This window comes from Martes martes (assembly GCF_963455335.1).
Source record: "Martes martes genome assembly, chromosome: 18".
Classification (NCBI taxonomy): Eukaryota; Metazoa; Chordata; class Mammalia; order Carnivora; family Mustelidae; genus Martes; species Martes martes.
In genome coordinates, this window is record NC_137906.1 from 39,650,008 (window position 1) to 39,666,620 (window position 16,613).

General features: G+C 63.8%; 1 protein-coding gene across 3 annotated transcripts; it reads left to right on the forward strand.

Moving 5' to 3' along the window:
• Positions 1-24: 24 nt before the first annotated feature.
• On the forward strand, positions 25-16,102 carry HS3ST6 (heparan sulfate-glucosamine 3-sulfotransferase 6; the record flags this gene model as incomplete). 3 transcript variants are annotated; one of them, XM_080830280.1, is made up of 3 exons in its annotated part: positions 25-253; positions 5,651-5,969; positions 13,040-16,102. In XM_080830280.1, the coding sequence occupies 3 exons, from the start codon at positions 64-66 to the stop codon at positions 13,653-13,655; spliced, it is 1,125 nt and encodes a 374-aa protein (XP_080686406.1). In that variant the 3' UTR covers positions 13,656-16,102. The 3 variants fall into 3 exon arrangements, with proteins under 3 accessions (XP_080686406.1, XP_080686407.1, XP_080686408.1); XM_080830281.1 differs by having other exon boundaries at positions 5,714-5,969; XM_080830282.1 differs by lacking the exons at positions 25-253; positions 5,651-5,969 and adding an exon at positions 7,776-8,188.
• Positions 16,103-16,613: the final 511 nt, after the last annotated feature.

Here is a 16,613-nt window from a genome sequence, read left to right on the forward strand (position 1 = left end):
TGCGGGCCAGTCCTGATGGCAACTGTGAGAAATATCCCCCACCCCCGCCTGGGACAGCAGGGGATGCGCCCTCCGCCCCACGATTCCAGCTCCTACCTCTGCCTGACTTCCTCCTGCAGGAACCCCTCTGTGTCCCAAGTTGGGGCTGCCCTAGTCACCCCGGATCATCATCAGCCCTGGGGCCTTGCCAGCCCAGCCTGTGATCTGCACACTAGGAGTCTAGCAGCCAGCCTTGGCCAAAGGCAAGCCCACGGTAGGTGAGCAGAGAATGCTTTCGTGCACTTCCGTGGGCAACAGCCCAACTTCCGTGGGCAACAGTCTCTCCCCTAACCCTCGTGAGGCAGGCCCTCGTTCTGCGGGGGAGGAACAAGGCTCAGAGATGGGGAGGGACCTGCCTGAGGCCTCAGGCTCTCTCTGCACACCGCTGTCCCTTTCCTCTTGTCTATGCCCCAGGTGAGAAACAGTGGCTCTGGGAAGGTGGTGACCACCTTTTGAGCACAGTCCGAAGGCAGCAAGCATGAGGAAGCTGCCTAGGGGTGGGGAGGGAGCCGGCTGAGTGGTCAGCAGGAATCTCCAGGCCCAGGGCTAGGACGGACTTTGCTTATCTCTCCCAGTGCTCCTGGCTTCGCACTCTGGCACGGCATGTCCCTGAGTGAACCCGATCCAAGAACAGGCTGGCCTCCTGCAAACTGGGCCGATGTGTCCGGGACATAGCCCTGGGGCCGGCTCTCCAGGGCCAGATCTCTAGCGGGGTGGGCTGAAGGACCGGCGGGTGTCTGGGGCTGGTGCTGGGGCTGGTGAGGCTGGGAGGGACGTCGTGAGAGCGGTGCTGGACCACGGGGTCCAAGCACACATCCAAACGTCCGGGTTCCCTGGCAGTGGGGAGGGCTGGAAGCAGGGTCCTTGGAGGGGTGACGGGAGAAGGGTGGGCCCAAAGCCCCGAGGTCCCTTTTCCTCAGGAGCCTGGATATGGATGGCAAGAGCAGGGTCTGTCTGCCTGGGCCGGGTGGGAGGGAGAGGTCTCCTGTGGATTCATACCCCCCCCTTTCCTCCTGCTGGGTTACACCACCACCTTTGGCCTGCAGCCCCGGTTCCTCCTTGAGAAACAAAAGACTCTTAGAGCCCAGCTCCCGCCATCCCCCACCGGTGCCGCCTTGTGTGCCAAGTGGATCCTCCAGGGCACAGCCTGGCAGCCAAGGGTTCTGCTCAGCGGTGGAGCTCTGCCAACACCAGTCACCAGCAGCCCGCAGGCCCGTGCACGCAGAGGCACCCAGGGCTAGGGTCTGGCGGGAGACGGAAGACATCTGTCTGGGATCTCACGGCAGAGGGCATGAGGGCATGAGGGAACTGACCGTGGGTGGGGCTTGTGCTCACTCACGGCTTTTTTTTCTGAGTGACAAGGACCAGGGAGAGCCGTGTCCCGGGTGGGGGTGCTGCCGATGCCTAGGTCCCAGCAGCCCCCTGACTCCAGCCAGGTCTGTCTGTGGGCCGGGCCGGCAAGGGGGAGGTGGCGCCCAGAGAGGTCGGCGAGGGTCACCGCCAAGCCAGCCACCGTGCCCCCACCCTCACTCGAGGTCCTGGTAGGGGACCCAGAGCGATGATCCCCTCCGAGTCCACCCGTGCTCCAGGATCCCTCCCCACGCAGGGACGCAGTGACCCTGCGCACACCGGCTGGCAGGGGGCGAGCTCGCTCCGCGCTGCGCGTGCGCCGGGCCGGGTCCGCGAGGCCCTGCAGGTCCCCGGGGCGCCGCCAGGGGGCGAGCGGCGGCATCTCCGACGGCGGGGCCGGGGCCGCGCCCGCGCCCAGCCCCGGGCCCCGCGACCCCAGGCGCTCCGTGGTCGGTGCCTGCGTCGCCCGGCCCCTCGGCCACGCCGCCCAACCTGCCGGTGCCCGGCACCCAGGCTGGTGCCTCCTGGCGTCCGAGGGCGCAGGGACCCCATTCGGAGGCTTCACGAAAGTGACGGGCGCAGGGCGAGCCGTGGAGGCCGGAGCGCGGGACAGAGGGGGGGGGTGGGCCGGCCGCGGGCGCGCGGGTGCTGCCCGGACGCTCCAGCCCCTCCTCCAGGACAGCCTGGCGGGACCCGCCGGCACCGACGCCTCCCGCCTCCTCTCCCCGCGGCCCTGCCACCTCCTGGCCCTCCTGGGGCCCCAGGTTCCAGCGTCCCCCCCCCCGCGTCTTTGGCCACGTCTGTCCCCACAGCAGTGAGAGCCCGAGCCCCCCCGACCGGTGTGACCTTTGCAGAATAGGGGTCAGACCAGACGCTCCCCGGGGTGCCTCCCGCGGGCTCTGCGGGCGCTGGTCCCACAGACCCCGCTTCTCCAGCTGGGTTTCCACTCCGTGCGGGAAAGCGGTTTCACGCAGTGTAACCGTGCAGTTTCCGCTATCCACACCCCTGCGCGCGGACTCTTCACCTGGGCTCTGGGCCAGCCAGGCTCCATTCTAAAACACGCTCCCTGCTCCGGCCCTCTCCAGTTTGCGGCTCCTTCTTCCTCATCCCCTCCCTGTGTGCTAGAATCCTTCTAGAAGCTTCTCCTGGTGGCTCTCTCCTTCCCCCACACCGCAGGGGTCCTGGGCGGGTCTCCTATACTTGTGCGCAGACTGGGTCCCTGCTGTCCCCTTGCAGGTCTCACCCCTCCACAGGTCAGAGACCACGGCACGTTGACCTCATTCCTTCCCAAAGGCTGAGCCCCGTGGGAAGCTGCACCTAGTAGCAACCGAGGAGCGGATATCAGATGGCACTGCCTTCTGCCCACTCCCTCTGTAGGGACCAGTGAGCCAAGCCACACATCTGCGTGAGTGTGTCCGTGGTCTGGGGGTACAGGGACCGCAGGACCACCAACCACCCTACCCTGGCCCTAGGGTTCAGCTTACCAGAGTTTAGGGGCCAGAAGCACAGACAAGACAGTCAGCGGGCCTCCTGTGGCTGACAGGAGGGGAGGGGCCGAGGGTTACCTGTAGACAGGCTCCCTCCACCCCAAGCCCTCACGGCCCCCCAAGGTCTGTCTCCAGGCATGATTTGTGCCTTGTAAAACCACAGAGATTATCCATGCGTCAGCCCCTGTCTTCATGTCTTATCATGTTTCATCTCCAGTGAGGACGTTTACAAGCCGCTCTTGGCTTCAAAGGGCTTGGCAGCTGCGTCTCGGGAGCGGGACTGGGCAGGAGGCAGGGCCCTATGGGCTCTGTACCCCCATGGCAGGCTGCCTGCTACCCTGGGCTGCCCCCTCCGCCTCGGACTCCCGTGGCTTTTTGTTTCCTTAGTCTCGGCACTGTGGATCTCAGAGCCAGAACCCCTGGTGTGTGTCTGGAGGTGGGGGGAGGGCAGGGAAGCTGGAGTCAGAGGGAGGAGAGCAAGGGCTTGGATAGCGGACAGGGTCACTGTTCTCTGAGGAGGGGGTGGGGGTCAGATTTCAGGGTCCGATAGTCAGACCGGGAAGCCCGAAGCTTAGGGCAGTGGGGGCTGCTGGGGAAGAGGAGAGTTTGAGGCGTCTGCCCCAGGATGCTCTGCCCTGGCATCTGGGTTCTGGGTCTCCCTTGAGGGCCAAGCCCAACAAGACTGGCGCATGCCTGTCTGTGTGTCTGTCTGGCCAGCTGCGGCGGTGGAGTGCTTCCCCTGGAAATGGGGGCGGATGGGGTGTGGCCTTCTCTGGTGTCCTGTCCACCGGCCAGGCTGGACTTGCTTCTGGGACTAGGTCACCGGTGGGTGGAGAGCTGCACACTTGGGGCTTCCCACATTGGCGATGGGGGCTGGGAAGCCTGTGGACACCCCCCCACCGTGCACACCTGTGCACACATACACCCCACGAGCACACGTGGTCCTGTGGCCTCGGCAGAGTGCGGAGTTCCTGAGCCCGCATCAGCTTCCTTGCTCCCAGTGGAACGTGCTCACAGCCACTGTGTCGTCCACGGGGACTCTCACCAGGGCATCGATGGCTAGACCAGAGCCCCAGTGCCCCGATGGGGGCCACTTAGATGATACCAGCCTTTCCCATGATGCTGAGCAGCTTCTGTGTCCCGAAGCCTGGCTTGGGGCCGTGATGCTGGAGGAGGTGGGGTGGGGTGGGGGCAAAGAGAGTCCTGTTTCTATGAGACCCTTTAGATTGATTTTGAGGATAAAGGCTGTTGCCAGTGCTGGCCTCTTGCAGAACGGGGACTGCGTCCTGGAAGGATTGTTACATTGTTATAAAGGGAGCTGATCCAGGCTGGTTAGGGAGAAGCAATTTGCAGGGCCCCATGGTGGGTCCCAGGGACCTGCATCCCCGCCCACTCCCAGAGAAGCAGGGGACAGTGGCAAACAGCCCTCTGTCTGTGCTGATGGCCCCAGGAAGACCTAAGGGAAGGCAGTGAGGGTGGCTGGAAGCCAACTGGTGCCCCCCCCCCCGCCCCGTGCAGGAGAGGGTTCTGGCCCCTTTCAGCAAACCCCATGGCCTCGGGCAGGCTCCCTGTGCAGGTGTGTGACCCCTCCGTGTGGCCGCTCATCTCGGAGGCCCTCCTTCCTCCCCATTCCTGGCCAAGGGAACTTCTTCCTCGGTCCCTCCTGACACTGGGAATCTCGTCTACCTTGGTAAAGCCTTCTGTGCCCCACTGTGTCCAGGGGGAGCTGGTCACCAGGAAGCCAGGCCCCAGGAAAGTCTCTCCTCCCCAGTCTTGTCTCCCAGGAAGACGAATTATGAGTAGTGAGGTCTGCCAGGGCGAGAGCGGCTTCAGGGCACCCCTTCTTGTGCTGGGGTCCCTGTCACACATCCACTGCCTCCTTATCATAACGAGCTTGGGAGCCAGGCACCCAGAGAGATGGGAGGTAGTGTCATCTTTGCTTTCTAACATAGGAAATGAGGTTGAGAGAGACTTGATGCCTGTAAGGTCTCCTGCTGGGAGGGGGCAGAGCTGGGCTTGAATTAGCCGCCAGCACTGAGATGTCCTTGCTGTCACCCTGCCCTGTGCTGCCCTCTCCACCCCCCACCCCCGCCCACCGCTACCTACCATAGTGGTGGGAGCAGTGGGCTCTGGGGGCTGGGGGTGGGTAGTGGGTAGATAGTGCTTAGGGGTCCCCTTCCAGGAGGAAACCGCATCCTCTGTGCTCAGGCAAATCCAGCATCTGAAGTGGAAACACCCCACACAAATCAAGGACAGCTGGGCCTGCCCTTGGCCGCAGCCCCCTCCTCCTGCCCCCCTCCTTGCCGGCTCCAGAACCCCAGCGGGCTGCGGGAGTGGGTCTAGGGGGTAGGGGTGTGGTTCCAGGGAAGGGAGTCCCAGAAGCCCTGCATGTGCGAAATCTCCCCAGCTGTGCCCCATGGAGGGAAGGACGGCACAGAGTTAGTGATCACTTTCCAGAGTGGGGCAGAGACTGACACACCCCACCCTGCTGCCCGTGGGACTCCCGCTGGGGGTGCCCACCCTGGGGAGGGGACAGGCTGCGACAGGGGTGGAGAGGAGCGTGGGAGGAGCGCACACATAGGTTCTTTCAGCCGTCTGCACGCATGCACGCGCACGCACACACACACACGCACACACACACACAGCCAGTCCACTAGTCATGCAACAAACGTTCGTGAGGCCGATTCCGAAATGCCCAAATTCAGCCTTCAAAAAGACTCTTCCTGAAAGGCTAAACACGGAGTTGCCGTGTGACCTAACAATTCCCGTGCCAGATACGTGCCCGAGAGAAAGGAAACGTGTTCACACGAGAACTTGTGTGCGAACGTTCCCAGCAGCGCGATTCCCAGTGACCGAAAGCTGGGAACAAACCGGTGTCCCTCAACAGACGACTGGATCACGGAAGGTGGTCCATCCGGGCAGCGGGACGTCCCTCAGCCGTATGAGGAGCGAAGCTCTGACACCTGCCACAACACATATGATCCTTGAAGACATGATGCCGAGAGGAAGGAGCCAGTTGCAAAAGACCACGTGCTGTATGATTCCACTTACAGGAACGTCCAGGACAGGCCAATCTGTAGAGACAGAGAGCAGGTGAGCGGTTGCGGGGGCCTGGGGGAGGGGGGAATGGGCAGCGACGGCTAACGCGGCTGGGACTTCTTTTCGGGGTGGTGAGCGTGTTCTAAAATCTACTGTGGTGACGGTGGCACATTATGAATATACTGGAAACCACTGAGTTCCACGAGCTAGCTGGCTCAGCGGCATGGTATGGACGTGACCTCTCAGCGAAGCTGCCACTCAGCGTCAGGTCTGAGGTCCCCATCTTACAGAGAAGGAACGGGAGGCTCGGGTCAAGCTCCGAGAGCGCACCCCCTCTTGGAGATGGCCCTCTGCCCTCCACCCCTGCCCCATGCTCTCTGCTGCTGCTGTCCTCGGGCTGCTTGCCTGACCACCACCGCTTTCAGAAAGCCTTCCTTGACCTCTCCCTCCGGTCACATCCTTCCACCAGCTGGCCTTTGTCAAGGGCCCACTGGGTGCTAGTGTCTGTTAGGTGTGGGGGTACACTGGTGAGCATATGTCCCAAGGCTGCTACCCTGAGTGTCCCCAGATCTGCACCCACCCTTCACTCACCAGTTGGATGGTGTCTGCAGGGAGGGCAGCAGCTACTAAACCATCCTTGTCCTTGGCCTCATTCCCAGGCCCCCAGCAAATTAGTGTCCTGCTGTCCTTGATAAATTCCTTCTGGAAGGTCCTGAAGCAGGTGTGTGGGTGGCAGGAGGGCTGGGGGTGCTGAGGAAAAGGTATTCTCAGTGGGAAGAACAGCATGAGTGAAGGCCGGGAGGTGGAAACCCACTGTGCCTGTGCTGGGCAGGGAGGCAGAGGGGACACCACGGTTTCATGCTGGATTCGGAGCCCTGAGAGATGCCTGCTGTGACTGTGGGTGCTGCAGGCGGAGTGGGACCTCAGCCAGTAGAGCTCTAAGGAGAACCAGGCTGTTTGGAACAAATCCCCTTCTGAGCTAGACGAGAAGAAGAACTTCCTGTGACCCTGTGTGTATCAACCTGCACCCCAAGCAGTGCTGTGCCAGCAACCCGCCCACAGGGATCCTGGCTGAGTCTTGCCCTGACAAGCAGGTGCACGCCTGGTGTCTGGGTCCTGGGCCGAGGCCCTCATCAGTGGTCTTCACCCCATTGGCTCTGCAGAGCCCCCTCGGTCCAGGGCTGCTTCTAGGTGGGAGTCCTGGAAATGACTGTGGGTCACGGAGGCCCCTGCTCCTCGGAGGTACCCCAGGTTTCTGGGCCTCTAAATTGGTAATCCTACTTGGCGACCCTCTCCAGCCGCCAGGGCTGTGACCCTGACGAATGGCAAGCCACTGTCAGCAAAGCGCGCCCTCTTCTCCCCTCGGACTTCCCTCGACGCCCGGGAACCCCTCTGCGCAGTAGGGCCCAGGTCCACGAGCCTCCCGATCCACTGGCTCCGCCCGCGCACCTGCTGCTCCGCCCGGGTCCGGGAGGGGCCGGGATCCGTCTTCTAAGGCACTTCAGTCCTGTCTCGGCCCCGAGACCGGAACCGTCGCCGCAGCATCCAGGCGCGTGACGGTGATGACCCTGGAGCCGAGCGGGCTGCAGCCCAGGGTCTCCGCGACTGGGTACCCTCCGAGGCTCCAAGTTGCGCCTGGGCCTCCCCCGGCGCCGGCGAGTCCCAGGCGGAGCGGTGGTCCAGGGGGCGGGGCCGCGGCGCTGGGCGGGGCCTAGAGGCCCCGCCTCCCCGCCCTCTCCCAGCCGGCCGGGTGGCGGGGCGCAAGGCAGAAGCCGGGCGCGGGCTGGCCGAGCGCGGCACCGGCCGGGATGCGCTTCCTCCTGCAGCCCCCGTCCCAGGGCCTGGGCGCGGCACAACCCCATGGCAGGTAGCGGCGGCGTGGGCGGCGGGGTCGGAGGCGGCCAGGGCGCGGGGGCCGGGCAGGGGGCCGCTCTGCGGGGGCCGCGTGCGCCGCCGCTGCTCGCCGCGCTGGTGCTCGGCGCCTACTGCCTCTGCACCCTCCCGGGCCGCTGCCCGCCGGCCACCCGCGCCCCCGTGCCGGCCCCCGCGCGCGCTGAGCCGCTCCGCGCCGTCGGCAGCCCCGGGGCGCCAGGCCTGCCGGTGGCCAGCGGCCCCGGACGCCGGCGCTTCCCGCAGGCGCTCATCGTGGGGGTGAAGAAGGGCGGCACGCGCGCCCTGCTGGAGTTCCTGCGGCTGCACCCCGACGTCCGCGCGCTCGGCTCTGAGCCCCACTTCTTCGACAGGTGCTACGAGCGCGGCCTCTCCTGGTACCGGTGAGCGCCCGGCCCGTGCGCCCCGTCGGCTTCGGCGCGCGCCCTAGCGAGTGCCTTGGAACAACAGCATGATGGCCCCCTGGGGTCTCACTGGAGACACGGTGGGGTGAGGTATCCAGGGATCCGGGCTGAGACCAGCCTGGTGGGGGGCCGAGGCTTGACCTCAGGGACGCGGTCCCCCTGCATTGGGTTTCACAGAAAGGAGGAGGGGTCCCTGGCCCCGGGGGGTTCCCAGAAACTTTGAAAAGCCCAGGGAAAACCCTGGTTCAGGGTTAGTGAGGGGTCTCAGCAAGCCTGGAGGGGAGGAGTTTCAATCCCGGAGGAGCAGTTTGAAGCTAGTGGGGCTTCAGCAGCGTTGGGAATGCTTCGTGCTCATCTGCCCTACCCCACTGGATCGCTCTGGGAAAGCATGTCTGACTTCCGGCCTGTTACCCCAAGAATTTTTCCTGTAGCCTCCTAGAAAGTGTCTGCCCTCTCCCCCAGAGCCTCAGTTCTGGGAAGAGGACTTCTCGGTGGTTCTGGGGGTCTGGAGAAATTCTGGGCTTTCTTTAGAAAGGGGGAAGAGGAGGGAATTGGGACCCCAGCCTCACGTCAAGGGCTCTGTAGTTGCCCCGCGCCTGTCTGGATGGCCTTGGGGTACCTTAGCAAAAGTGGGGGAGCACCCAGTCCCGGCTGAAGCAGCGTGACGCCCTGCCCTCTCTCTCCTTCAACTGTGTGCAAGCCGGCCATGGTGCCCCGTCCCTTCCTGCGGGGAAATGAGGGCTTCCAGATGGAGAATGAGTCACCTCACTCCCCGTAGCTCTCACCTCATCCTCGAGCTATGGGGCAGAGAGGACCCAGCCAAGGTCACCTGGTGAATTAACGGGGAGTGCAGGGTGGAAGGATCCAGACTCTTGACTCCCTAGTACGCCAGTTGCCTCTTCCCAGATTCTCCCCCTACCCAACCCACCCCCCAGCCAGTCCCGGGCCACTCCTACTTGTTATCTTTGCCTTTTGCCTTAAAACCACTCATGGGTTTGGGGGGAGCCTCAGTGTGAGCAGGAATCCTGAGTCCTGAGCTCTGAAGGGTTGCTGCTGTTTGGGGTCCTAGGGAAGTCAGGTGGTGATGGGGAAGCGAGTCCGTCCTTGGATCCAGCTGGCTGATCCCAGCATCCTCGATGCTCAGGGAGAGACAGCCACCCCACTCTGACAGTGCGGCAGCATTCAAGAGCCTCCCCAAGCCCTGGCTGCTGCGCAGGGGGAGAGGAAGAGGAGGAGGGGCAGAGGGGCGGAGGACACTCTGTCACCTAGAGCGGACTTCTGAGCCCACCCTGGCCCCCATGAGCGTTGACTACAGGAGCTGCGGTTAGGTGCCAAGCTGGGCTAATGAGGGTCTGCTGCAGGCTCGTCCCAGAGGCTTCTCAGAGAGCCTGGGGTCCGCGGGCCCTGTGTGGCCCCTCTTTGGGTACAGGATCCAGTGCTGGGGAGGGTGAGGCACCTGAGAGGCAGGGGGTCCTGATTTTCAGCTCTGGGTAGGGGCTCTTGAGATCCTGGAGGGCCCGAGATGGGAGGGGGGATTCAGGAGCGCGTCTAACTCCTGGTGGAGAAGAGACTTTCTCCTTTCTCTTTTTCTGAGCCACCTCCTCTGGGGGGAGGGGTGGGTGCAGAGGGTGCAGAGGCTCAGGTCCCGGGGGTCTCCATTAGTCCAGAACTGTCTCCCAGGGCTGGCGAGCACCCACCCTTCACCGGCCAATGCAGAGCCGGCGGGAGCCAGGCTCCCTGAGCTTCTGGGGTGTGTGTACTGACGTGTGGAGGTGCACTGGCTGTGCTCCCGGCTGCTGTGTGCCTCTGGACCTGTCTGTCCTTTCCACCAGCTGTGAGTATGCAGTGAGCCGCCGAAAATGCCCACCCCTGCCTCAGTGTCCCCTAAAGCAAAGAGGTTGCCCGGCCCTGGCCATGGTCTGGCAGTGTTGTCCGCTCTCGGGACCCCGGGTTGGACTCTGCAAGTGCAGAGCCCTGTTCTGGTTGGAGAGTTGGGGCAGGGAGTAGAGGAGGAGCGGCTGGTGCCCGTGGTGGAGGGAGGCAGGTGGGGGAACCCCTCTGGCTCTGGCGCCCAAGCAGCAAATGCAGGAGCAGTGAATTCGGGGTCGAAGTCTGTGGGGCGAGGGATCTGGGCTTCTGTGGGACTTATCTCCCCCTGCTCACCCGGAGAGAGGCTCCTGGGACTCGGGACTTGAGGTCTCCACTCCCCCCAGCACTGCAGAGTTCCACACAGAAGCCAGGACTGGTTTCTGCTGGTTCCAGGCTGGGCTGGATGGGGCCCAGCCGAGGTGTGGGACCGAGCTAGCTAGCAGCCAGCAGGGCTGCGGAGGAGAGAGAGTCGCCCAGGGCTGGATGGAAGCCGCGAGAAAATGCAGACCAGATGAACTTGGGGCGGGGTGGGGGGTGGCCTTAGAGCAGCTTGTCACATGTCCGCCGTGTGGGGGTCAGCGTCTCGTTGCTCTGTTCCTCCCTGCTCTCTCTCGCCTCCCCCAAATCCCCATCCCACCCTACTCCATTCCCGGGGCCAGGCCTGCGGAGAGTCATTGAACCCAGAGATCTCAGAGCTCAAAGCTGGTGTGTGGCGGGAGCGCGCCGGAACGTCACCCCCGCTCCTCCCCGTGGTGGGAGCCGAGGCACGTCCACCAGTCTGCTCCTCTGCCTTCCTCGGAGAGAGGGAGAGAGAGCCGCCGTGGGTGGTGACGTCCCCTGAACTCTTCCTTGTAGCCCCCTCCCCCCAGGCAGGAGTGAAGGGGAGGGGGATATTCAGAAGCCGAGGTGCCCAGTCTGCAAAGGAAAACAGGGTGCACCCCTGAGGTCACTTGGTGCCTGGGGGATAGAAGGGATGGGAAGAGTGTGTCGAAGGTGGACGGGGTGTCCCTTGAGCAAGCGAGGCCGTTGTCTTCCCTGAGGAAGGTGATGAAGGGAGGCACAGTGACTTCTGCTTCTTTTTAAAAGATTTATTTATTTATGTGGGCTGTGGCAGGGGCAGAAGCAGAGGGAGGGAGAGTCCCTGGTGAGCACAGAGCCCAGCACGGGGCTCGATCTCACGATCTCATGATCCCAAGGTCAAGACCTGAGCCGAAACCAAGAGTGGGTCGCTGAACTGAATGGGCCACCCGGCACCCCAGGGACGGTGACTGCCGATGTGGCCTGGCTCACCATGTCCTTGTGGGTCTCAGCGGTGAGGTTCGCTGCGGGGAGACCTCCCTTCCCTCTTGTGGAAGACCTGGGTCTCGGCCCTTGGTGGTGTCATCAGCCAAAAGCCAGTCAGCCTTTTGGAGAGGGAGGACTGGGGACTATTCCCGACTGGACTCCCAGCGGCGGAAGCAAGCCGAGAGGTGCAGGGGCTCTGGGAGCAGACCCCGAGCAGCCCGCGGGGCAGCGGCTGCAGCCCAGGCTTGTAGGCTCGTGTCTGCCCTGTTCTTCCGGCCTCCTCCTTGACCCTCTGTGTGCTGCCTGTCGGACGGGGCAGTGAGTGGCACAGAGGGAGTCCCAGCTCAGTTGCTCACGAAGACGGGGGAAGCAGAGCTGTCCCCATCGCTTCTGTAGACCTGCTCTGCCTGGATCTTCGTTTGGGGGCGGGGGGAGCTCCCATAGCTAGCAGACCGTGCAGCCCACCTGACCCCCCAGAGCCCCTGGGGGGTGTCAGGGAGCCAGTGGCAGGGTCTGGACTCCCATGTACACGTTCCTGTCCCATCACCAGCACCATCCAAGCTAAGCACCGCAACTCGTGGGTCTGTGCATCTGGGCGTCCACCTGACCTGAGTTTTCTTGGAGGTCTGAGCAGCAGGAGGAGACTCAGGCCCAGCCTCCCAGGGTTTTGTGTCTGCAGAGGGGTTCCCTAGGCTGGACGGAAACCCGAACTCCACCCTGTGGCTCATCTCCCTGGCGGGGGCCGTCCTGCGGGCTGTGGGCCGGTAGAGGCAGCTCCCTCAGAGGACAGGAGGCGGGCCCAGCCCACAGAGACCTCCCCTCCCTAGTGCAGGTCCCAACAGCCTCTGCCTCTGTTGACCTAGTTCCTGGCCCTCCCTCAGGGCTGTTTGCCCAGCTGGCCAGGCCACGCCCGGCCCTGCCTCGCCTTGTACTACCTGGTTTGCAGGTGTGGCCTCGGGACACTTCTCAGTGCACCTGCTTACCCTACCCCCGCCACCTGCCCAGCCTTCGGAATGGGCGGCCGCAGCTTTGGGGTGGTCAGCGAGCTGTCACCAGCACCTTGGGATGGGGTTGGTACTCCCCTCCCTGGACCAGAAATGCTGCAGCCTTGCCCTCTGGGGTGTAAGCCAGGTCTGGGAGGTCCAGGCGGCTGGGGACTTGGGACAGGCCCTCAGGCCACCGCGCTCACTGTTCTCCAGTGCTCCATTCTGACCCGTTCCAATCCATTCTGATCCGGTCCCGGTCAGTGAGAATTAGCAGGGCTGTAATCAGAGGCCAGAGAGGCTGTGCAGGGGAGAAGGGGCGCTGCCCTCTGTTGGGGGCTCTTGTCAGTAGGCAAGGCAGGTGGGGCTGTGTGGGCACAGGGTCAGGCCGCGGGCCTTGCGGGAGACCCAGCAGTGTTGGGTGTGGGTGCAGTCCAGCTCGGGGAGGGTCCCAGCAGAGGTGTGGGACCGAGCTCGCTGGCAACCAGCAGCGCTGAGGAGGAGAGAGAGTCACCCAGGGCTGTGCTGGGGACACCCGGCCCGAGCACAGGCTCCCCTAGGATGGGCGGGTTTGCTGGGGAAGGCTGACCGCCTCGGAGGTTTGGGATGTCCATGGAGGAAGGGGAGGTTCATCCTGGGTCCCCTGGGGGCCGGGACGCGCTCTCACCTACCTCTCCACACCCCTGCCGCCCAGGAGCCTGATGCCGCGCACCCTGGACGGGCAGATCACCATGGAGAAAACCCCCAGCTACTTCGTGACGCGGGAGGCTCCCGGCCGCATCCACGGCATGTCCCCGGACACGAAGCTGATCGTGGTGGTGCGGAACCCCGTGACTCGGGCCATCTCCGACTACGCCCAGACGCTCTCCAAGACCCCGGGCCTGCCCAGCTTCCGGGCCCTGGCCTTCCGCCACGGCCTGGGCCCGGTGGACACGGCCTGGAGCGCCGTACGCATCGGCCTGTACGCGCAGCACCTGGACAACTGGCTGCGTTTCTTCCCGCTGTCCCGCTTCCTGTTCGTGAGCGGCGAGCGCCTGGTCAGCGACCCGGCCGGAGAGCTAGGCCGGGTGCAGGACTTCCTGGGCCTCAGACGGGTGGTCACGGACAAGCACTTTTACTTCAACGCCACCAAGGGTTTCCCCTGCTTCAAGAAGGCGCAGGGGAGCGGCCGCCCGCGCTGCCTGGGCAGATCCAAGGGCCGGCCCCACCCCCGGGTGCCCTCGGCGGTGGTCCGGCGGCTGCGGGACTTCTACCGGCCCTTCAACCGCAAGTTCTACCAGATGACCGGCCAGGACTTCGGCTGGGACTGAGCAGGACAGGCCGGCCCGTGTCCTGCCGGGGGACACTTAGGAACCGCAGTTCATGCCCGTCTCCTGGCCAGAGCCGCCCGTGTTCAGATGACGGGTAGAGAAAACTATTTAGGAAATACGGTTTGGATCTGCGTTCTTCCACACGAGCCTTGAAGGCTGCAAGGTGGGGGTTGGAGGGGCCCCCCTGCAGGGAAGTGGTCATCACACCAGCTCTCCATGCAGGGCACTGTTCCCGTGCCAGGAGTGGTCCCAAACCCAGGCCTCACACATGACTTGGGGCGTGCAGTGAGCTTGGCCGCATGTTAACAGATGAGCCCCTGGGGCTCAGAGAGGTTTAGGGCCTGCCCAGCGACACACAGCTTAGACCTATGGTTCTGGGGGCGGCCCTCGGGCTCTCTGGTCAGCCTTGGGATGCTGAGCTACGTTGTTCCCATGTTCCGGATGAGGACACAGAGGCCCTAGGTGGCCTACTCGAGGCCTGGGGCAGGATTAACGTTGGATCTGTCCTACTCTTTGGGCTACCCCTGTGACCTCAGCTGATTCCACATCTTAATGCCCATTCCACGCCTCCTCCTGGAAATCCGGTGAAGTTGCCCAACAGTGAGTGTGATGGGCAGTGGGGGGTGGTTCTAACAGCGTCCAGGAGGTGAGGACAGTCTGGTATCGCCTACAAGAGGCCACACCCACAACAGGCCACAACTGCGTTGCTCTTACCACCCTCCAGACCCAGAGCTCTACAGGAAGTGACCATTTAATGGGTCCCACCCCCGCCCTCAGGCCCTGGATGCCCTGGTTCTGTGTGTGACAGGCTCTCTCCCCTGGGGGATGGGCCCAGGTGCTTGCTCGGCTCCTGAGTTAGGCCCCACTGGGCTGGGCGGTGCTCTCCGGTACCCTAGCCGCCCCTGCCCCCTGGAGAGCAGAGGCCCCCGCCACAGGGCTGCCTGTCAGGTGTTCACAGACTGCCCTGACGATGGCCTCCAGGGACCCTTAGGCCCAAACCTGACATGGCCAGGTTTTGGGACGAGGCTGCCTCCTCTGCACCCCAGGCCTGGGGTCCATATCAAATCCTTGGTCCTGATGTGGCCTGTCCATCCCCTGGCTACTCACAGCAGCTGTGTGTCCTGGGCCCCAGAGTCGAAATGAGGGAGGATTTCCAGGGAGGCGGGAGCCCCCCTTTCTGGCTGACTGCTAACCAGGGGCTGGGGTCAGCTGAGAAGAAGGCGCAACAGCACGTGGGGAGGGAGATGGGGGCCTCTGCCCTCAGCAGCCTGGAGCCCTGCCCTTGTTTCTGCTGGTTCTGGGCCCAGAGGACCCTCCTGTCTGGACTGTCTCTAGGCTCCACCACCAGGGTCAGACCAGGGGCAACACTGGGAGCTGCTCTTGAGAGACCTTGCTGGAAATGTGGTGGGCAGATGTGGATGCGATGTTCCTGTGCCCTCCTCCCCAGCTCCGACCTCTGATGTGGGTGCGTGGGGGGCGCTGGCCACAGTTGCAGTGACCGTGCGGAGGAAGGACTCCCTGCTGGGTGGCAAGCACTAGGCTTGGTGGCTCCGGCCCCATTCCCAGGGCTGTGGCCCCACTTAGTGACCGCGTGGTAGCCTGCCCCGGGCTGCATGGGCAGGGGGGGAGTCAGGAGCCTAGCTCCCAGCCTGGTCCATGCCTGTCTCCCCTTCTTCCCGGACACACCCTTGTCAAACGTCTACCAGCTCATGCCAGGGCGGCTTTAGGACGCCTCTTTTGTTCTCCTACGATGAGCTTCTTAGCTTGCACAGCAGCTAAGTGCCGTGTGCTTAGGGGTGTCCTCAGAGTAAACCAGATCCCATTATTTTAAAATGCTCCAGTCTTCTCCCCCCACCCCCATGGCCTCCAGAATGAAGACCAGATGCCCGACCGCAGCCTTACAGGCTCCCGGAGGCCCGCCCCCGCCCCCAGCCTACACGCTCCTCTCGTCCCAAGCTTCTGCCCGTGAGCTCCTTCCACCTGCCAAGGCCCGGGTCCCCTCGGCCCATGCTGTTCCCTCCGGCTGGAATGCCTTTCCTCACAGAAGGCGCAGACAGAGAGGGCGCCAGCCTTAGAAAGGGGCAGCTGTGCTCTCCTCCTGGACTCGTTTCCTCCCCGCACTTCGAGTCCCTTTCCTGAGCTCCCTGATGTGACCCACTTTCCCCTTCCTGGAGCTTCTTGGAAGCAGAACTATGGGACTCACTCGTCTGTCTGGCTTCGGTGCCCAGAAGGCAGACTGGGATCAGGGAAGACAAAAGGCGGACTGGCTCGTTCCGGTCATCCCCCTCCCAGTGGAAATGCGCCTGGCCGCCGACGCCCAGAGCCAGGTGCCCGGCTGGGGCTCGGAACACGCTGAGGGCAGATGTGGTGGGTCCTCCCGGCTGCGTGTGGGGGTGGGTCTCTGTGGGAGAGTCATCGGCCTTTAATTAAAGTCCCTAAATTACTTCCCCAGCCGCTCAGTGGGTTTTCCATGTTGGAATGTTCCAGATGGGGCAAGAAGTGCTGATTCAGTTACCTTCTTCCTGCTCTGCTCCGTGGGGGAGAAAGGCCCCGGACTCCTGCACTCCTCCTAAGCCAGCCACGCTGGGATGGGGGGTGGGGCTTGGGGTCCTCACCGGCCCCAGGCCCTTGGGCCATGGTGGGTAGAGGCTGGGGCCGCCGGGACAGGCAGGTGTGTCTGGTGTGGGGTGAGTACAGAGTTCTTTACCCTGTACCTTCTGCATGTGGGCGCTGGGCACCCCGCACTGACCCCGGCCTGAGCAGCCTCCGTGCCGGCTGGGTCTGACCTCCCTCAGGCCCAGCAGCATGTTCCTGCGATGAGTCTTCATTCCGGCCGAGGAGAGGGGACCCAGGAAGTGCCAGTGATGTGCCCTGCCCTCTTCCTTATCCTTATACCCTCGTTGCTGGAGTGCTCGCCGGCTGCAAGCCCGTCATCATGCGGGGCCTGGCTTCCTCCCT